The 23574-nt window shown below is 31.9% G+C and overlaps 1 protein-coding gene across 7 annotated transcripts in view; it reads left to right on the forward strand.

Annotated features, from left to right (window-relative positions):
- Window positions 1-23574, forward strand: part of PDS5B (PDS5 cohesin associated factor B) — a 144946-nt gene that overhangs the window by 52592 nt on the left and 68780 nt on the right. For all 7 annotated transcript variants that reach the window (XM_016161928.2, XM_036228471.1, XM_016161905.2 and 4 more), the window contains 7 exons: window positions 589-715; window positions 6195-6275; window positions 10301-10441; window positions 12607-12722; window positions 15408-15502; window positions 20327-20472; window positions 22468-22619. In XM_016161928.2, the coding sequence (XP_016017414.2) occupies window positions 589-715; window positions 6195-6275; window positions 10301-10441; window positions 12607-12722; window positions 15408-15502; window positions 20327-20472; window positions 22468-22619 (858 nt within the window). The remainder of the gene's footprint in view (window positions 1-588; window positions 716-6194; window positions 6276-10300; window positions 10442-12606; window positions 12723-15407; window positions 15503-20326; window positions 20473-22467; window positions 22620-23574) is intronic.

Raw genomic sequence — 23574 nt, forward strand, 5'->3', positions numbered from 1 at the left:
TAAATATAAAGGATTTTTAACTTAGAAATGAATCTGTACGAACTGTTGTGTTGAACATTCAAAGGCTAAGAGTTGTAATTTAAGAACTCATTAACATTTTTATAGATATCTGAAAAATGAATAGAACTTAATTTTGTAATGTAAAGAATAACAAGAGTGGCATTAAGGCAGTCTATAGTCAATGTAAAAATATTTTTTGGATTATATTATTTTTATCTTTAAATTATGTATTACTCCTTAATTCATGTGCATAGTTATTTGTGTATTCTTTAAAATTACCATAATTAACTTTAGCAGAGCAATTTGATTTTCTGAATTTAAGATAAAACTAAAGTTGCATTCTATTACTTCTGATTGTGAGAATGGTTAAACTTAGGGAAAAGTAATCTAGCAACTATAATAGATTGTGGATACTACTATAAGATTTGTGAGAAAGGGAAGCCTTAAATGAATATATAAAATTTGATTTAATTAATATTTTAGTATCTTTTTTTTTTTTACAAAGTATAATATTTGTCAGTACCATGTTACGATTAAATCTTATACATTTTAGTTACATTGTAAATAAAATAACATTTTGAATTTCAGCAATGGCCACAATCAGAAAGTTCATATGCATATGGTAGACCTCATGAGTTCTATTATTTGTGAAGGTGATACAGTATCTCAGGAGCTTTTGGATACAGTTTTGGTAAATTTGGTACCTGCCCATAAGGTAAGTAGCACTGTACACTGAAATATGTCTAACCTATTAATGTTAAGGTCCTGAATTTGTATGTCTATTCTAAATGCAATTCATTCTGCCTTAACCTTAGTTTTGTAGAATCTGTTCCATTGATTAATATTAACAATATGAATTGTGTTTAATGTTTAGTAAACATGATACACATGTTAGTCACTAACTAAATGAAAAGAGTAATAGATTTAGTTCATATGATAAAATATCTGTAAAAACTCAGTTTTATATATGTTTCAACAGTGAGTTAATAACTACTTAGATGTTATTACAAAAATTCATATGTTGGGAGATTCTGCAACCAATTAGGGCCTCAAGTAAAAGACAGCGATGGTGTAGATGGAGAGGAAGGGTGAAAGTAAAAGAGAAGTCTCTACTGACTAGGAGATAAAGGATATGCTAATGACAGTGTTTCTTGCCCAGGTGATATTAATCAAGGGGAACTTTGTGTGTTTTGTACTTTGAAAATGACTGACTTTTGAGTAAGCAGTTGAAAATAAGGTTCTGTGATTCAGAAGAGGTCAAAATTAAAAAGAAGGGCATAGGAATCACTGGTATAAAGATGTGTGCAAACTTAAGACCTTTCTGGCAAGATATAATCTAAGTTTACCGCTACAAAGCATTCACACAAATAATGCTTCAGTGAAAATGACTCTTAAAAAGTAGTCTGCCAGTGGTGGAACTCAGACACTATAAACAGCAAGGTTAGACCTAAAAATTCAGATAATATGTTTATTAGATAAAAATAATAAATATCCTTAAAGGATTAAAGATAATATGTGCTTCAAAGATTAAAGACATAAAAATAAGAAAAAGCATAATAGATATATGAAAGGAGGAAGAGGTTAGGAAAAAATGCAGAAATGACAAATAGTCATTAAAATTAAAATCTTGGATTATAAAAGATAGAGAACTAGGAGATTTGAGAAAAGTTATACAGATACAGTGAGATAAAACATAAAAGATACTAAGACGTGAAAGAAAGATTGAAAAGATACAATATGTTTAGTAGAGATTTCAAAACACCAAATAGAGTGGAGAAGAAATATTTAAATAGAAATTGGCTCAGTATGTTCCAGAATTGGTGAAAAGCATGAATTTATGGGTTAGGTAACAGAATAAATAAAAGTAAATTCCAGTCCAGGCACATCCTGGAGAAATTGTAGATTGTCAAAACAGAAATAACCTATAAGGCACGCAGAAGGAAAAGGCATAGCTTTTAACCAAGGAATAAAGGTTAAACTGACTGCTGACTTCTTAGATGCCAGAAGATAATGGAACTATGTTTCCACAGTGCTAAGATAAAATAAATGTGTGTGTATGCATATCCAGTTTGAATGAAATTAAGACATTAAATATTCATTTGTCAATAATAGGTCCCTCCTGAAAGAACTGCTATTCGAGTACTTGAGAATGATGGAAATTGAATTTAAAGGAAGTGAGATACAAGAAATAGTAATGAACAAAGAAATGTTCTAAATAAGAAGATATATAAAACAAAAAGTAGCAATGATAATTATAATGATTAATTAAAGCAGTATTAACAAAGTGGTTTTAAACCATCAGACATAAATAACATGTAAGATTGAATTGAGTTAATGAGTGACATGACCCTGGTGATGTGCAGGAGTATAGAGCTAGTGATTAACTTTGAACTTTAATTGAAGAATGCATGTTAAAAATTTAAGGATTACAATAAAAGGAAGAATTACAATAAATGTAAATGGCCCAAATTTATTATGTAAGACAGATTATCAGATTGGATTGAAAATAAACCTGCTGGTCACTGTTAATAAATAACAAAATAATGTCACAAAAAGGTTGAAAGTAAAAAGATGGTATAAAGACTTGCCAGGTACATACTAACTGAAAAAAAACTGAAGTAGCTTGTGTTAATATTAGATGTAATAGTTTTTACTGGGTAAAAAAGATTTATACTAGCGGTCCTCAGAATTTTTGGCACTAGGGACCAGTGCTCCTATGAAAATCTAATGACTGGTAACCTGAGGTGGAGCCGAGGCAGTGATGCTAGCATTAGGCAGTGGCTGCACATACAGATAAAACTTTGCTCTCTAGCTGCTGCTCACCTCCTGTTGTGTGGCCTGTTTCCTAACAAGCCACAGACTGGTACAAGTACGCATTTCGAGGGTTGGGGACCTCTGATTTATACAATGATAACAGGTTTAGTTCTCAGAAAGATATCTAAACTTGTATGTACATAGGGTCAAAATAATATAAAGCATAAATTGAAAGAATTATGAGAAAGAAACATTCAAAATTTTGTGGATGATTTGAACATGTTTCCCAATAATTATAAATCAATCAGACCAGCAGTTCCTAAGAATGTTGAGAATGTGAAACATAAGACTAACAATTTTATAGCCATTATAATCTGTCAGAAGAATACATAATAATGACAATTAAAATGGTGCATTAAAACTTGTAGGTTGCAACTTAAAATGTTTTTGTTTATCTAACTTTATAGCTAAGTGTCCAATTCAAGAGGTGATGAAAATATCAGAATATATAAAGTATACAAGGACTAAAAATTGAAGAACACAATTCAATGAAATAGAAAACAGAGTGACATTTCACAGAAACCCAAAATTGGTAATTAGAAAAGTGTATTAAATAGGCAGACCCTTGGCAAGTTGAATCAGAAAGAGGGAGATGGTATGAATGTACAGTTTTAGGATGAAATTGGGAACAACAGACACTAAAGAGATCAGAAGGCATTTCTACGAACAGTATTTTATGCTAATATGTTTGGAACCAGACAAAACAAATTTCTAGAAAGTATAACTTGCAAATTTGTTTCAAGAGAGAAAATCTTAACCTTTAGCCAATGGAAGAAATTTAATTGGTTAAAAAAAAAAAACAAAAAAACCTTCTTTCCAAACTACAACAGTAACAACAGTAACAGCAACAGCAGCAGAACTCAAACTCAACTACAAAATAGCTTAAAATAATTGGTATTAATCATTAGTGGCATATAATTCTAATATTCAGCAAAATTTTCCAGGTTATAAAAAAGGAAGGAACATTCAATAGCTCACTTTATGATTTACCATTTTCATAGGAAAACTAGACAAAACCAAGGAAGAAAGGGGAATCATAAGCTAATTTAACTTAAAATACAGTAATATAAATCCAATATAAAATAACAGTAGATGGTATCTAGATTAGTATAAAGTAATATTGATAATGAGCAAAATTGACTGTTTTAGGAATATAAGGATGGATTAACATTAGAAAATATTAGCAATAGACTATTTGTATAAAGTAGCAGATCAAAGAGAAAAAAATATCAGTAAATGCAAAAAAAAGATTATTTAATAAAATTCAGTATAATTTAGGATAAAAACTCAGCAGATTTGAAGTAGAAAGGAATTTCCTTAAACCAATATGGATATGTACGATAGTGTACTCACTGTTGAAATGCTAAAGCATTCCCTTTGAAGTTAGGAACATTATAAAGATGTCGCTTCTACTTAGGAAAAAGGCAAGAATGCTGTTCCTAATCACCATTAACTGCAGGTCTTAAGTTAGTGAAATAAAATAAGACAAAAGATAAAAGGATTAGAAAAATGAAACAAAGATGAAATTATTTGCAGACTATATGACTGCCTGTGCAGAAAACACAAAACAGTGTACAGATAAGTTTCCAGAATAAAGAAATTCTCCAAGGCTTCTAGATATAAGATCAATTTTTAAAAATCTCAGTATAATTATAAAAATTTTCATTTGTAGCTTTAACAAAGATTTGAGCTACTTAGAAATTTAACAAAAATGTGTATGACCTTTATGTTGAAAATCATAGTTGACTGAAGAGTATGAAGGAAGACTTAAATATGTTGCAGGACTTACCATTTATGAGACGGGAAACAGCATCATGCTCATGTCAGCTCTTCATGCGAACAGATAATCTAATCAAAGTGAAGACTGAAAATCACGCTGATTCTAAACTTCACACTGAATAGCAAATGGCAAAAAATAACCAAACAGTTTTGAATAAGAATAACAAAGTGTGGACTTAAGACATTGCTTCCATATATCACTTTGACTATAGTCAGGCAGTAATAGACAAAGGAATGTATAGAAGTAATGGAGAATTTACAAATGGATGCATAGTTTTATAGAAACTTGAGTGTGGGTATTACAGGTCAGTAGAGGGAATAATGGATTATTTAGTGAATGGTTTGCAAACAATTGAATATGCACATGAATAAAAATAGTAGATTCTTATTTTACACCATTCGGGAAAATAATAGGTTGAGTAAATATAGCAATCTAAAAAGAAAATTTAAAAATTTTATTTGAAAATATAAAGCATCTTAACCACAATATGAAAAAGAATGTAAGAAAGATGTAAAACACCAAATAGGCAGAAATTGATTTGTTTGATCACATTGTAATTAAAAACTGTACGCTCTAAAACATCCTAAAAATGTGAAAAGTATAGACTAAGATATGTTATGCATATAATTGACAAAAGTTTAGTGTATAGAATTTATTGAGAAACTACAAATAAATAAGAACAAGACAAAACAGTTGATGTGAAAACATGGCGAGATAGAATTTACAGAAAAAAATGTTATTATATGTACAAAGGAGGCATGTTCAAGGCATGTAATTTAATGTCCGTGAATAGAATGAGTAAATAATCTGTAGCACATTATATAGTAAAATACTAAATAGCCATTACAAATTAATAAAATTATACAATACAAGCATCAGCACAAATGTAAAAAGATGCTGAATATGAGTTTCAGGATGTATATACAGTATTCTCTGTAATATGTTTAAACTAGAATATATGCTGATTTCATATCTTTGGTTTTGATTCCTTCTATCTTCGTCAGAATCAATTTAGAAACACATTTACTTAAGATATTTTTTCTTGTGCCTTTTTTCTTTTCATACTTTACTATTTGTTACATTTTGCTGTATCTGTGGATTTACCTGTGCTCTGAGCTGTGCTTGAGTAAATCTATTTTCCCATAGCTGCCCAAACTCCTGTCTTTCTCCACCTGTGGGCACTGCCCACATGAGAACACGTTCAACCTCTTAAGATGTTTTGGTTCTTCTGGACCTGGAGTGAAACAGCCTGTATTTGTACTCAGCTGAACTGATTTGACTTTGGGACTAGATTTGGAATGACTGAGTATCTCCTCTTTAATTGAATATACATTTATTGACATTTTCTATGCAGTTTACCTTGTGCTGTAAACAAGGTTTAGTAAAGACAGTATAATTACCTTTACTTGGAAGGGCTCTTATGATGTAGTAGACCAGTTAGTCTTAAGAGAAGAAAGTAGCTTTGCCTTCTCTCTTTTATTCTAATTGAGTCTTAGACAGTTTTCTCATTCATTTTACTCAAGTGATTTTTTAAATACAGGTAAGATTTTGTTTTTCATAGTTAGAGATACATAATTTAGATAATGTTTATGTTTTCCAGAATTTAAACAAGCAAGCATATGATTTAGCAAAGGCTTTACTGAAGAGGACAGCTCAAGCTATTGAACCATATATTACCAATGTAAGTCTTACTTATAATTGATTGTGTGAAGGATTACCCAAAATTTTAAAGAGTGCTAGAAGCAAAACTCAGCATGTTGTATATACTTTTAAATTTCATATTTTAATTATTAAGTAATGTATTTTATTCCTCATTATTTAAAATTATTCTTGGTTAATTTCTAGGTTAGCGCTCATCATCTTTGTTCATTCATGTCCTTTAAAATGGTCCAGGAACAAAAACAGCTTTGATTTTGGTTAGCAAGATATACCATTTTCTAATGTTAGGAGTAGAATTAAATGTAATTAGATCAAGCATCTGGAACTTTGGAATGATGTTGCTTATAACTTTTTGGAGATTAAATTTATTTATACAAGAGGAAGATAAGAACTAATAAGAAGACCTAAAAATTGAAGGCAAGCATGAAGGCAGTGATTAGGTGAAAGTTGTCTGTCTTGCTCTCCCTGAGGTAGGTTCCCATATAAATCTACTTTTTCTGAGAAAATGGAAGAATTGCGATGAAATGAGCCCTTTCAATTTCATTCTAAATCTATTTCTTTACGATTGACCATCTTGTATATATTTTCAGAAAAAATGTATTTTGGCCGATAGGTTCACTGATAGCTTATTTTGAGCATACTTTCTCTCCGTGGTTGTGTTGAGTTGCACAGCTCTAGATGGCACCATTCACATCGTATTCCATGTGAATGGTTCCTTCTGGAACAAATCTGGAATGTGGTGCTAACATTGGCCTGTGGAGTTGTGTAGCAGTTTGTCTCTCACACAACTTTCCACTTTCACCTACCTCCAAACAGGTAAAGGATGTAAATCTGTCTTGAAAAAAGTGAGAAAGTTCTCTATAATTACTTATGTATTCAGGTTTCCTCAGGTTTGAAGGAGAATTTTTCTCGTACTATACAGAAATTCAGTATATAAAATACATCATGAAGAGACAGGCTTTGAAAAGTAACATACTTTATAAGACACACTCTTGGTAAATCCCAATTTCTGTTTTCTGGCTTACAGCCTTAATTTTAAATACATGATTTGCAAAGATGTATTTGATTTGTAAAGAAACTGTTTTGGAGGGTTAACTTTCAAAAACTGGAATTAAGATAGATTGTATAATTTATCTTAATACCTCCAAATTGACAGGGAATTCTAAACATTGATTTCTATAAGTTTTGCAAGTCTTGGGTATTGGCTAGAGGAAACTGGTCCAGCTGAGTGGAGTCTGTAGACCCAGATTTAAGCATTCTGTTTCCATGGCCCCCTAGAGACACGAGGTGAGCTCCTCCTGCTGGTTATTCATTTAAATTGATATTGCCCAGCCAGATGTTTTTTAGGGGAACACTTAACTTTCTCTGAAGTCTTTTTCTGGCATAAAAATAAGAAAATAACACTGTAACATGTTGATATCTTTTCAAGGATTGGGAAAACAAATATTTGATTGGGTAATAAAAGAAAAAAGTTTCAAAACAGAATGGTGGTATTTGTTGGAGCTAGGAGATTACATTTATGTTTGTTTAAAAATATTTATAATAAAAGTTAAAAGAAAGCTAAAAGTACCAAGGAAGGACTTTTAGTAATCTCAGATAAATCAAGGTAAAAACATGTTCCTATCACTTATGCCTTATGTTCATTTCTTGCCCTGAATTCTTGCCTAAAGAAGAACTCTCCCCTTTTCTTGTTATATCTTTGAAACAGTGGGGTGGGGGCAAGAGGCATTAGTAGAATGGTGTGAGCACACTTTCAGTTATATATTTATTCCCCACATTTTGTCCGTTATTGTCTTCTTTCTGTTTTCTTGACCCTTACCTTATTTGAGGGTTAGGTAAGAAGTTATTTAAAATTGTTGTGTTTTTTTTTTCTTTTATTCTCTTATAAGTTATCTTATTTTTCAGCCTCAAACCTATACATGCAAAATTACTTTCTAGTGAACTTAATTGTCTTGTAGGCAAAAATAAGTAGTGTTAAAAATCATTCTCAACCTTTTGGACTTACACATGTAACAGCCATTATTCCTTTATCTTCCTAGTTAGAGAACTAGCAAAAATAGACGTAGCACTGAGGTAATAATAACCCCACTTCTCCTCTTTTTTAACTTGTGTCTTATGCATAGACACCTTGAAGTTTGTCCTTATAGGTAGTGATTCTTACATGTATGGAACCCTAAGAAATCACTGTAGCATTGTAGATTATTTTTTAAAATAGAAGTTGTTATAACTTGACAACTCAGAAAACTAAAAAGTATATATATTTTTAAAAAGTTAAAATATTATCAAAACCAAAAAGTTGCCGTAGGGACAATTCAAAAAATTACCTGCATGGATCACTTCTTGGCAATGTAATTACTTTGTTGTGCTTAAAAAATGTATCAGGTCCATCTTTGGTATAGGTAAAATTTGGTTAAATTGCTTAATATTGCTTATCCTCAGTTTTTGTATCTGTAAATTGAAGTTAATAATGTTTGGGTTGATGGTAGAGAACGTGTTATTTAATGTGAAAACACGTTTGTAATCTAAATTGACAGCTTTAAGGTAGAATTTATTACTGACCTTTAATTTAATTCATACTCCTTTCATTAGGAGGCAGTTCTTATAATTTGTAGTATGAATATTAGTTATCCATTTGTAAATGAAAGACTATTGTTTGCTGGAAGGAAGTTCTTTAATCAGATCTGTATCTGCCTCTCCCACCAACCTTTAAGCCCTGTGCAGGCCACAGGGTCGTTTACATTTGCATCGTGAACCTGTTACATGTCACTTACTCATTTACTAAATATGTGCTTAGTACCCACTCTCTGTCAGGCACTGTGCCAGCCTTTCGTGCAGAGGAGAAGGCTGACTTGGTCTTTGACTTTATGGAGTTAAATGAATGTTTTGGATGGAATTTGTAACAAGTTAATCCAGGAATTTTTTTTTTTTTCACTTTCAAATGCTGTTTTTTTAGACTGGTAGAAGGACAGTTTAATCACTGTCCATATTGGCCGGATTTGAAAGGATTATTGTTTTTGTTGTGGAAAGGTAGATTTAATATTTTTACACAGGAGAAATTTTGTATCATGAAAATGAATGTGTTCCTCTCTCCCCCGCATGGCTAGGGGAGACCTAAAAAACTTTTAAGAACAATCCACAAACAAAAAGTAAGCAGAAGAGACATGTTTGTGTCCTTGGCTTCGTATCTTCCATATAGGAAACCTTATTAAACCAAGTTGTGTGTTAACTGTCACAGAGGAGATCAGGGAAGAATTCCAACTCTTTCAAGGGGACAGAAAATGCTGCTGAGAATATGTGATATACACTCTGGGTTCAGTTTAATGTATTTGGAAAGGAACTTGGCTACTTTGCCATATGTCTTTACCAGTTTCAGCAGTATTATGATCTGAATGTGGAAACTAGTTAGAGCCGGTTGCTTATAGAGAAAGAATTGTTCAAACTGGATTTTTCTTGTGTTTATGTTTGCTTTTAGTTGGATTAAAACTGTAAACCTTATATGTTTATTATACATTATCAGAATATAAAAGACATCTTAGGTGGTGAACACACAATTCAATATACAAAAAAAAGGAGAAAAAGGATTAGAAAGAGGTTGTTTTGCATTATATATATAAAATTACATATTTTAAAAATGAAATTGGCTCCTGCTATGAAAGTGTAAGTCTTAATCTTTCATGCTGTTTTCTCCCATATTTGGTAAGATGAACAAAATGTGATCACTTGCCCCTCAGAAATTTATCTAGTAGAGAAATTAAGACATATACACGAATAACTGTAATACAGGATAAAATATAAGTAGGTATGGTAATGGGGAATAAAGTGTTTATTGATTTGCTAATTGATGAGTCAATACAAGTACCTATTTTTTATTGTGTACAAGGTGAATTCCACATTTTATCTTTTAATGTAGCTTCTACTGGTTTCCTACCTACAGATAGTAAACATTTTGATATGCCTAATTTGACTTTGTATAAAATAATTTGATTGAATAATAAGATTTTAGAAAATTAATTTTATTTCTATTAATGATAAATTTTCTTTCTCAAGTTTTTTAATCAGGTTCTGATGCTTGGGAAAACATCCATCAGCGATTTGTCAGAGCATGTCTTTGACTTAATTTTGGAGCTCTATAATATTGACAGTCATTTGCTGCTCTCAGTTTTACCACAGCTTGAATTTAAATTAAAGGTAACTATTCTAAAAGTAATGTGCTTCTTTCAACTAAATTAGCAAAGAGCATTATTCGTGACTCTTAATTCTTAGAGTGGTTTAATCTGAATGTTGGAGATGTGGTATAGTCGTCTTGTTTATTTACATATTTGTACCTCTCCTGTTTGTGTATCTCCATTGTCTACCATGGTTCCTTGCAAATAGTAACTGCTTAATTAATGATTAGCAGGATGGTATTTGCCTCACAATATTTTCCAGATAAATTCTAGGTTATGACTAAATTTTGAGGCCGTAGCTATACCCTAAGCTTATGTTTCAAGGCACAGTTTATAGTGGTTCCTGAGACCCTTTGATTGTGCCAAACAGTTCAGGGTCTGTTATCAACACAATGTGAAATATTTCCCTTTCTGAATATTATCTGATACTTCTTATTTCGAAAACTCCCTTGCTTTTTGCATAATTCTCTGGGCTCTTTTGGAAGCATGTTCCCAACACCTTGACATTAAATTATGCCATAAAAGTGAGTTTCACCTGGGTTTGGGAGATATTCTTTTCTCTTTCATGTTATCATGGAAAAGTTAAATAAAGCTGGTTATAATTAATCATTTTTAGTGAATCTCATTGTACCACCGAGAAAAGTTCTAAAATCTTTCTGTGTTGTATTTTTTGTTTCTAAATATTTTGATTTGTCTTTTTCAAAACAAAACAAACAGTATGTTTTGGTAGTGTAATAATTCTTGTTTTATTCTGGGGTATATTTTTGGTATATTTCTCAAGTGAGCCATTCGATTCACCTGCCTCCTTGCTCCCACCCCCCTTTTTCATGTAGTTAGCAGTTTTGATGAGGCAGGCATACCTTTAATTATTTGTTGGTTTGATTTTCTCTTAATAAAAATATTGAATACTATAAGATATAAAAATAAGGAATTATATCATCCCTAATTTCAGCAAATTTAACATCTAGTATGAGAGGAAGAGGAAAAAATAATCCAGATCTAATAAGAGGCCAGATATTATAAGTGTCATAACAGATACAAACAGCATACAATTGAAGCAAAGGAAACATCACACAGAAGCATATAGAGGTAGGAAGGTGCTGGGTGCTTTGTGCAACACAAGGAATTGTAGTTGGATGGTAGTACAAACTAAACTTAAATCGTCTCTGGCTGTACATTAGAATCTTTACCTGTGTTGCCAAGAAACAAGTAGATGTCCAGGCAGTAAACCAGACTGATTGATAAGAATTTCTGGCATGGAATCTAGGCATCAGTTGTTTTTTTGTTTGGGGGGTGTGCGTGTGCTTATGTGTTGTTTTGTTTTTTAAAGCTTTAGAGGTCATTCTAATGTTCAGCCAGGGTTGAAAAATACTTATTTAGAGAAGTAATGAGAGATCATAGAGATGAGTTAGGTCATATTATGGGGTGCTCTTAATGCTAGGCTGAGGGATTGGTGTTAACTTTTTAAAAAATTATACCATACTCTTCACAGCACTTTGAATATTGGTGCTTTTTGATATTCCCAATTGTCACATTTTATATTCAGGTCTAGTATTGGGGCTGGTTCATTGAACCATTGTGTCATCTGTTGGAGGTACTGAGATCAACAGAAAACTTGAGTTCCGGTCCTCAGGCTACCCACGGTGTGGCAAGGAATGCAGGAATTTTGGTTTCTGCGTGTGCGCGGCTCCATCATATTGTTGGACTCTGTGTGTGCCTGAGCCGATTCCCCTGCTGGGAAGCTTCAACACGTATGCATTTTTGCAAAGAGCTTAAGCATGACGCTCATGAGGAGCTCGTTTACGGCAGCCTTGACCTCTATCAGTGTCTTTTCTTAAAAATCACAATAGTTTTTCAACGGTCCTAAGTAGATTTGATTTGAGTTAGTTTTTGAATTTGGCTCTGAATAGAAATAAGACTCAATTGTTGGAAGAAACCTCTAACATTTAATTCAACTTTGGGATGTATTTTCAAGTGGGGAGTACTATTTAATGTAATTTGAGTTGATTAGAGCATTTAAGGTAACACTTAACTTTGCAAAAAGTATATTGATCATTTTTATGTATAATGTTTCATCTGGAGTTTATGGAAAGTATTCTGTGGAATTGGAGGATAGGAAAATCATGGGAAAAATTGTTCTGAATGTTATCTACCTCGTTTTTAAGCTGTGGTTGTGTTTTATTTCAGAGCAATGATAATGAGGAACGTCTGCAAGTTGTTAAACTACTGGCAAAAATGTTTGGGGCAAAAGATTCAGAACTGGCTTCTCAAAACAAACCACTTTGGCAGTGTTACTTGGGCAGGTATATGATTTTGGTGTCATTTAAAAGTAATGTATGTTTATATCTACATATATTATTTTAAACTACGATCCACATTTGGATTTGCTCTCTAAAATCATAAACGTGAAGTTTTATATTTTGTAATTTTTGAATGCTGATGATGATCGACCATATTTATAGTTTCCCTTTTTTATTTTATTTTGTCCTCAGTAATTTTTAAAAGATGATACATTTTAAAAACTACCTTACAAAGTATTAAAATAATGAAATTAAAATGTATTATTACCCTCTCACTCTCTACCTTTGACAGACTACACTCCTTCTGTGGAATGTTACCCCTTTTTTAATAATCTTTCCCTTTGACTCTAAATAAAATAAAATATATTATTACACAGCAGTGATTAATTCCAACTGAAAATACGTCATTGTGAGAGATAGCCCATCCACAAAAAAATTATATGTAATTAGATTATTTGGAGCTACATATTGTAAGGACATCTGCAGAATAAATAAATAAATGATTATTTGTGTCCCTCCTCTTCGCTATTCCTTCATTTATCATTTAAAGAAATGATAAAATGATAACCTGAGTTCCTTGTATGCTTTTACTGATTTACAAACTTCTGGAAATTGGTTTCAGGATTTTGCATGTGTTTGTGTGTATCTCGTGTGTGAGGGGCTCATTTCTGCGTGTTTCCGGAGGTAACCCTGACCTCGAGTACATTAAAACCACTTCCAGTGCCCTGGCTGAAACTGTCTTTGATCCTGAGGCTATAGGAGGATTTTTTCCTCCCTCAAATGATCTTTATAACCAATAATGCAATTAAGGTCATAAATAAACAAATAGGGTTTAAAACCCTTACCCTGTTTTTTATTGAAATGTATTGTGGAGTTTTTCTTTCCATCTCAGTACCAAACTGTCAATGAATTATGATAAATTTAATCATTTTTAATTTTATGTTTCTAATTTGTTAAATGAGAGTATAAACCTTTATAAGTGTTAAGTGCTAAATTCTTTATCTGATTTACCTTTTACACAGCTTAATAGTAATGTTTAATAAGGTGTGGTAAACTAATATTAGTCCATTGTCATTCTGAGTTTTATTTCTAGACTTTTTTCCTTAAATACAATGGAAAGTCTTTGGTAATAAGGCAAAATATTTTATAAATGTATTTATGCAACTCAATTTAAAATCTGTTTTATTTAATGTGTTAAAACAGAAATACAATTTTTACATATAAACATTCAGTGTATTTTTAAATCAGCCCTTGAATTACCCAGGCTTTATTTTACAGGTTTTTCGGAAGAAAAATTCTAATTTAAATTGTTAGTTTTCTATTAGTTTGTAATTTTTCCTTTTCATATTAATGACAAAACTGACACATTATTACCAATTTTAAGGAGCAAAAGTATTTTTTAAAGATGTCATATTTATAATGGTTAATAAAGGTACCTATTTAGTTGAGAAATGGCAAAGTATACAGGGATCGAGTGCCTGGATTCAAAACACTCAAATTTTATATGAGATCATATGCTAGATTTTATAACTTTTTTTTTGAGTGTACGTCATAGAACTATTTTTTCCTAGTAATGAGCTTTTGTGAATAATTTGGTGCACATTTTGAAGACCTTTTTTCCTTTATGATACTAAATCTTGTTTGTTCCAGTATTAGGCAATACAGGATTTGGAAATCTTTGATCTAGATAGAATTAAGACATGAAAATATTGAATGGAAAAATCTGGCTTCACTTTAATGTTCTTATTACTTAAATTTTTTTTCTTTTTATCACTTCATAATTAATAATGTATGTAGGCTTCGAACATTAGTGGTTTAGAGATAACTAGACATCTTATACTTCCTGGTAGAGGAAAACAATGCCATCTATCAAATAGTCTTCCTAAAAAAGTGAACCTGAATATGATCCCATTTCTGGATCTGATTTGCAGGATTCAGGAGAGAGGGGAGCCTGTTAAATGTCATTAGAATGATACAGTTAGCAAAATCAGAACTGAGGAAAAACACTACACACAAACACACAGCAGTTGCTTCACCAAATAAATTATAAGGGGGAAAAAAGATGGAAAATATACAATTAAAAGATACTTAAATGACATAGCAACCATAGTTTAAATTTTTAGAGATACATACTAAGGTATTTACATTTTCATGTAAAAATTGGCTTTGATATTAGTGGATATGTAGTAATTGTGATGGTTGACTGGATAGGACTAACTTGGGCACAATTTTAGACTCATGTAAAATAATATGGAGTTTAGTGCAAGACCCACACATGTGTATATGTCCTATATTTAAGAAAGAATATTTTGAGGAAAAGTTATCTTTTCAAACATAGCATGGGATTTAGATAAAATATCTGTGAACTATGTACACATATTTGCATAAACAAATATATTTGAAAGTATAGCATTTAAAAGAACAATTTTAATTCTTGTATTTAAGCCAAATAAATGTGTATTATGTAAATACGCTTCTTAATTATACATAGTTTTCTTGGGAGATTGTCCTAGTTTAATATAGATGTTCCAAAGCATTTTTACGTATATAGTGTATCAGAGACTTAGGCGCCACTTTGAATTGTTTTACATAATTTTTTTCTTTTAAGTAGAGAAAAAAATATAAGTTGAGTGAAGATTAAAATCTTTATGTGATTTTAAATATCACTGTGCCTTGATGTTTCATCAGGTTTAATGACATCCATGTACCAATACGCCTGGAATGTGTGAAATTTGCAAGCCACTGTCTCATGAACCATCCTGATCTAGCAAAGGACTTAACAGGTACTCTATACCCATAACAGCAAATACTCCTAGATGCTTTTTGCTGAAAAAAATCAGTTTTATAAATGGGAGGGAAAAAACTTTTTTTTTTGTCATTGTGGTGGGTGAAATCTTCCTCTTTCAATGCGTCATCATGGAGGTTACTCTCTGAAGCCAGGATTTGTACCATCTTTGTGCCTGCTTCGGCTGGAAGCAGCTGTAGAATGTTGGTGTTACCACAGATGATACTAGTCTCTTAGTTAAGGACAATTTTAAAGTATTTCAGGCATTTGGATTTGAACACATCTTGAGTTGGGATCAATTATAAGACTTCGTCTTTCAATATTTTGAGAACTTAGGTGAGAGTCAATTTGTAAACTAAGCATGCTAAAATAGAGGTAAGTTTTCTGAAATCTGTATAATTGTAAGGCAGTTCAGAACTTTGTATTTTTGTAGTAATGAGAATATCATGTATTTGACTATTGCTGTTCTGTTAATTTTTTTAAAATTATGAAATAGTATAGAAAATACACATGAATATAAAAGCTACTATCTCAGAAATGTTAGCATTTTGCTGTATTTGCTTGAGACATTTATTTATATATATATATATATATTTTTTTGAGACTTTTAAAAAGAAAAATTGTAGATACAGTTGAAATGCCCCTCACAAACTATTCTTCCTACTTCTACAGAGGTTTTGTTAGCATCCTGTTCATATTTTTCCATCTATGCCATATGTCCATCTGTTCATCAGTTATATATAGTTTTATTATGTTTTAAAAATTTTATTTAAATTATATCATTTGAATTTGATGTAATTAAACTTATTCCTACTATCTTATTTTGTGTTTGCTATTTTCTATGCTTTTTCTTTGCTTCTTTTTTCTATTTTCTCTCTTGTGTTCAGCTGATAAATTTACTGTTTTCATTTTTCCTTTTTTCCCCCTGGGCTTGGAGGTTAACATTGTCTTATACTTTCACTCATAATTGATTAATAAAGTTTGAAGTTAATCAGAAGGCACCAGCTTCTTTATGAAATCAAGGGCTCTTGGAAAGCTTTAACTCTGAACATTCTTCTTGTCTTTCACGTTACTGTTTGTCGTTACTTGATTATTTATACCAACTTGTACGGTGTTTTTAATTGCTTTTTTAGTACCGTATTTGCTCACAGTTGCTTTTTAAATCTTACTACTTCCTTCTGAGTTTCTTGTGCTAAAGAAAATGATAAAGTAACCTTTTGTAACATTTTTAACAAGTTCGTCATAGTAATGCTTTCAGGTTTTGTCAAAATCGAAATCCTGTTTGTTAGATTTAAACAGCAAGTATTTATCACCTTCATCCTATTTGTGGAACCTTTTGCAGAACTGATCTGAAGACAACCCATTCTCCCTCCCTCTCTTACCCTCCCCTTCCCCCTCAGACTCCTCTCCTTGTGCATGTGTGCGGTGCGCCTGCCGCGGTGTGCCTGTGTCTGTCCCCCTTCTTCCTTCCTCCTCTTTTCCCCTCCATGTTTCTTTGACTGTAGCATCCTTTTCTTGTGCTAGTGATGCAGTATTCTGAGAGAATATATGATAGTGTTTTGGGAAAGTTCTCGGTTTTCTACAAAACGACTGTTTTAGCAAACTTGTTTTTCTCTATTTGCTTTTGTCTCTATTCCGTGTTTGAGGCGTTCCTCAACCACTTGACAGTCTCTGGCTATTTCCTTTTAATTAAGAGTGAGGACTAAATGAAAAGCTTTTTAGAAAGCCTAGAATGCATCGGTGGGATTGTTGACTATGACCTAGGGTTCTTAGGATGGGCTATTCCTTGGAAAACCTTTAGATACTTCCTCTTCAACTAGTCGGATTCCCCAGAGAACATCAGGAGTCTAAAAGTCTAGTTGTGGTATCTTTGAGTTTCCTGTATTCTTACTTTTTCTTTTCTATTACTGAGTACTATTTCATTGTTAGGAATATATCATAATTCACTTTCTTTTTTTGATGGATATCTGAGTTATTTTCGGTTTGGAGCTCTTATGACTGAGATTGCTGTGAGTGTTCTCATATATGTGTTTCTGTGGATTTATGTTTTTATTTCTCTTTGAAACTACTTAGTAGTGAAAACACTGGTCACGCAGGGTAAATACATGTTTAACTGTATAAGAAATAACTAAATTCTCCATAGTAGTTGTAATATTTTCTATTTGCTCCCGAAATGTTTGCGAGTTTCAGTTGTTCAGAACCCTTGTCAACATTTTGCGTTGTCAGTCTTTTTGATTTCAGCCATTCTCATGGGTCTTGATGTTCTCCTGTGGCTTTGATCTGCACTTTCCTCATGGCTTATGAGATTGAGCATGTTTTATGTGCACATTGATACATTATTTTCTCTGTAGTGTCCTTAAATTTTAAACCCATCTTTTTGGCTAGTTCATTATTTTTCTTGTTTTACTTTGTAATAGTTCTATATGTATCTGGATCTTTTTTAAAGTATAAAAATTTTAAGCACTTTTTCATAGTCAGAACTTTAAAGCGAAGTTTATTATTGGCAAAATAATAGATAATGTTTTGACATGTTTATAGCATCTAAAATATACTTTAGATGTGAATTATTTCATAGATAATTTTTTTAGTCTTTGTCATTATTTTGAACGTTTTGCTTTACCGAAAGACAGTTTGGCCATCCCTCAGTATTTGCAGGGGGTTAGTTCCAGGATACCCTCATGCCTACCCCAAGATACCAAAATCCGATGATGCTCAAGTCCCTTCTATAAAATGGTGTCATGTTTGTGTATAAACTTGTATGTATTTGTATGCTACATTAGATCCACCCTTATACTTCAAAGTCATCTCTAAATTATTTATAATACCTAGTACAATGTAAATTCTATGCAAGTAGTTGTTTCCCTGTATTGTTTAGAGAATAATGATGGGGAAAAAACCTCTACATGTTCAATACAGAAGGAGCCATCGTAGGCCTAACTACACGTCAGCAACAACATAACATTTTTTTAAAAGTATTTTCAATTGATGGTTAGTTACATCCATAGATGTGAAACCAGTGTATACAGAAGGCTAGCTATATATAGGTTTATTTTTTATGAAAAATTTATGTAATGTTGAATGATTTCCTAGTCTTCAGTCTTGGCACATTTTAATTTTTGTAGCTGAAAAATCTAGGGATCTAACTTCTTTTTATGCAAATTTTCAAACTGTTTTCAGCTGCAGTCCTCATCTCTGCCTTTCTCAAGCTCGGTCCCTTGAATTTCTAAATGGTTTCCGGTTCTTCTACTCTGGAATTGACTTGTTTATTGTTTTCTTCCCCTTTTGAATTTCATCTTTTTCTTTTTCCTCTGGCATTTACCAGTCATCCATCTGCCAGAGTTTTGTTGCAAATCTCTCTTGCTGTGCTCTTAGAGTTTTGGGAGTTAGCTGAGATAAATATGTATTATACACACACGTTTATCTTATTCTTTTCTTGACAATGTGTGAAATTCATTCTTCTGTCTTTAGCCAAGTTTGAGGGACATAGCCATATTGTGAAGAGTATTATTAGATGCTTTCTCATGCCAAGTAACTGTTGAGAATCTTTTTTTTCTCTTTTCCGCTGCACAGTAAATACATATAAGTTAATAGCTCTTGTGTATACCTACGTACTATGAATGATTTGTTTCAGGGAAATTGGGATACATCTTAAAATTGATGGTGTGTCATTGGTTTTTTTCCTTTTTTAGTGCAATACATAAAGTAATATGTATTGCATTCAAAACAAGTACAGTGAAAAGTGAAACTCCTGTATTTATCTTGGCGGAGAAATGAACTCAAGATATATTTAACATAGTCCATTTGAAATTACTACTAAAAATAGCTTCCTTTAATGAGTTAGGTAAAATAACCTTTCCATTTCTTCAGAAGTTTTTTTAGCAACCATATGGCCGCTTTCATTTTGGGGTGGTTCATGTTAGTAGAGAATGCTCAAGGTGGGTGGGCTTGAGTCCTGAGGAGTGGTTTTATGGGTGTTTATGTTATTTATTAAGCTGTTTTTATAGAGAAGTAAATTCATTCACAACCATAAGCACTTTTTGTGGTGTGTAAGCATGTCTATATTTATTATTCCAAATCCAAACAAGGAAATTTTATCTTACTAGTCTTATTGTAAAACTGAATATTATATTTTTTAAACTTATATTCAGTTGTGGGGCCTCTTTCTTAAGCCTAATACATTATTACTGAAGATTGTTAATTTTTCTTTCAGCATTCTCAGTGCCAGATCTGAACTCTGATGTTTTTAACTTTAAGATCCTCCTCCAGGCATTCACAATTTTTAAATGTTTCATTTCTTCCATCTTCCCTTTGGCCTTTCTTAGTTCAGTTAAATGACATTGTTTCTGGCCTTTTCTGTAATCCTTGGTTACTTGATTACTTCCCTGTCAGTTTTATTCTCTGAATGACCTCACTCAGGGTTTCCCTAGTTAAAGAATGGAAACTTGAATTCTCTGGCCTTCCCCAGTAGGACCACTTGACTTAACCATTTAAAGAAAATCCGAAGGTGAAATATTTAATGTCGATACTTGTCTTGGTTCATTGATATGGTTTGTTTAATGAAAGGTTAGGAACTCCGTCATCAACTCACAGGCAAACTAAAAGGGGAGTTGGGGTTACTGTGCTGTGTGTAAACCGCTGTGCGTTGCTCAAAGGCTGACGCGTGTCCTTTCCCTCCTCCCTGTCTCCCTCACCTGTTCCTAATCAACTTGAAACACTGACCCTTCTATTTCGTTGTGGTTTACTTTCAAAGATCTTATGGACATTTTAAAAACATTTTAATTGTTAACGTTTCATTTTGATCAAATAAAATTTTATCTTTCAGAGTATCTTAAAGTGAGGTCACATGACCCTGAGGAAGCTATTAGACATGATGTTATTGTGTCTATAGTTACAGCTGCTAAAAAGGATATTCTTCTGGTCAACGATCACTTACTTAATTTTGTGAGAGAGAGAACATTAGACAAACGGGTAAGTAGGAGTAATAATTATTAGTTGGCTTTAATTTTGAATACCTGAAGTTTAATAGAATTTCCGATGAAAATAGTGAGGTTTAAATGTAATAAGGTCTTTTAGGGGGGACATTTTCTTATTTAAAATAATGTTTATGAAAAGGTTTTACTTTTTGTTCATTAAATTTTATTAGTTTTTCTTTATTAAGATTATTTGTTCTTATCCTAAAAATGAGATGGCTTTTTGTGGTAGTCAGATGTTTAGCTTGAACACTAGTTTTAACAAGTGACTTTTGTAAAGGGTGTTAGGCACAGCTTTTCATATTGTTGCCTCCCCCCAACCCCTTCATAGGGGTATCAGTTGGTAGTCCTCCAGCTAGTTGTATTATAATTTCCATAGAATAGAAAAAGAAAAAAAGATGTCTTTAACTTGGCAAAGCTAAACCCAACGTGCTACTAGCCTGTGTTCTATGGCCTCAAATGTTCCTTCTTGAGTGAGCATCCACTAGATCCACTTACTAATCAGTGGCTTCTGAAGAGAGGCCTTTGCCTTGTTATGTTCCTATTCCACATTGCTTGGAGGCTTAATTAGCAAAGAAAGTGGGAGGCCTGTTGTTAGCTGTGTATAGCTTTGACTAGGTAAGTACAGCATTTTAATATTTGCTTACGAGGTTGATTATGCTATATCCATCATTTCATTCTCTCTGATAATGCTGGTTGTGGGTATAGAATAGATAGCATTTCATGGTTTCCCCCCAAACCTATGGGTATTCAGAACAACATATTTTAACTGATAAGTTTAAACTCATCTTTACTACCATTTCATTGGGGTATTAAACATTGAAAAGGCCAAATGTCATAAAGAAGGAGAAGGAGATTTGCATCATGGTAGGATAACAACCTTTTAAGTATTTAAGTAATCTTAGACTTGGAATTTGAGCTGTTTTTCTGTGTTGTTGGGATCATAATCCACTATTTTTTTTTTATCATCTGTTGTGTTCATTTTAGGGCTGCTTGGTTTACTCATATAAATATTAATTGAGTACCAAAAGCAATTGAATATATTTATGTTTTTTTGGTAGTATTAGAATATACTTTAAATTCTCTTTAAAGAAGCATTTTGGGGAATTAGAGTTAGAGATAAGATAAGGAATTAGAGATAAAGTTTTTACAACCACATTGAATTCTTATTTCCTGAATAAGGCTTCTGAAGTTGTTTATATCATTCAGTATGCATGTGGTGGATGGGTAAGGACTATTCTTAACCTATTGTAATTAATTAAAAGAAAAACCAAGGGGAGGGTATTACTATGAATGACAAACTGCACAGGAAAAAGGAATAATCTGTGCAGGTTCATGAAATTCTAAATATTACTAACATCCCACCGATTATAATGTTGTGTTTATATAAAATTAAAGAATAAACTCATTCCAAAATAATTAAGCAGTGTTAGAAGTACTATAACAGATATATATTTAGTTTAAAAAATAATTCGGTACATTCCTCTTGTACTTGGACTTAATTCTCACATACATAAAATGAAACACGTGTCTTTATCCAGCATTTGATAAAGCCAGTGCCATATATACCTTTAATATAAGTATGCTTAATATACACCATAATTTGGGGAAAAATTATAAGGGATAAGTCACAGTTTACCTAGTTAACTCAGTCATCGCTTTTTAAAATTTGATAGCACGCTTTCCCTCACCAATTCAAGTGACTTTATGTAGATTATGATTGACTTTTATTTTTAGGGGTAAGTGATGTGTTTAAGATATGAGAGCATTAAAATTCTTTATACATGTCGATATATCTGTACTTTACATAGTAGATGTGTTAAAATGATAGTTGTGTTTTCTCATCTAGTCATTATATATTGATATCTAAGAATTTAGATTTGATTGAAAATATATTGTATAAAGTAAATTAAAAATTAGACAACCAGACTTTTCTGAATTACTACAGTGGAAGCATTTTTAAATAAGAAAACATTTTTGTTTTTATTTTAAGTGGCGAGTACGCAAAGAAGCCATGATGGGACTAGCTCAGATTTATAAGAAATATGCTTTACAGTCAGCAGCTGGAAAAGATGCTGCAAAACAGATTTCATGGATCAAAGACAAATTGCTACATATATATTATCAAAATAGTATTGATGATCGGTAAGTTAAGGGCACTGTATATAAAATATTTGGTGCTTTTGATGTTATATAACTGTCATTGATCTGTTGTTTTAGGCAAACAGTTTTTTTTTTTATAATTTTAAACTCCCTCCTTAGTTTTGATTGCAAGTCGAAGGTGTAGGGAGTGACTAGTTTTCTTCCCACCAAAGCTGTAAGTGAAGCAGTAATTTGCATATAACTTTAGGGATGGGTACAGCTTTTATATTCATCTTCGTATACTATTTTAGAAAAGAAAAATATTTAAAAATAGGAATGTGTTAATTATAATTTAAATTTTGTTTCATAGGTAATTGTTATAAAGAACACAATTACTTTTTCAAATAAGATTCAAATGAAAATCCTTTAAATTACAGACATTTTAAATAAAAATAATTCCTACTCAGAGCTAAAAACACAGTTTATCAGTTTATATAAAAACACCTGAATATAATCTTTACATTTTTATATTCCATTATAAGGTTAGAGCTCTGTATGTATCTTAACCATTGAATAGTTAATAGGTCTGTAAATCTTGCTTATAATCTGAATTGATTTGACACATTGTTAATGGGCTCCAAATGATTTTGCCTGTAACAAGTCAGAATAAGAATTAAGAATCAATAGCCTATCTTACAATGTTAAGATATAAATCTAAGTATCTGAGGTTAACATCTAAGAAAGTTCGTAGTTATTATTTTTATAAAATTGCAGTTTTTAGACTTTTTGAGTATGGAGCATCAGTGCTACGGACATTTGCACTATGATTTGATAGCTCTTTTTGTATTTTTAGCTAGGTCTTTTTTTTCATCATGATCACTACAAAAACTCAAAGACTCTTAAAAATTTCTTTATAGTTTTAACTTATAGATATTTAGAATTTATCACTTTGAAGGACCTAATATCATTTTCTTTTGTATCTCTTTTTTATTCAGATGAGGAAATTGAGTCCTTGGTA

This window comes from Rousettus aegyptiacus, unplaced genomic scaffold (genome assembly GCF_014176215.1).
Source record: "Rousettus aegyptiacus isolate mRouAeg1 unplaced genomic scaffold, mRouAeg1.p scaffold_m13_p_11, whole genome shotgun sequence".
In the NCBI taxonomy this organism is placed as follows: domain Eukaryota; kingdom Metazoa; phylum Chordata; class Mammalia; order Chiroptera; family Pteropodidae; genus Rousettus; species Rousettus aegyptiacus.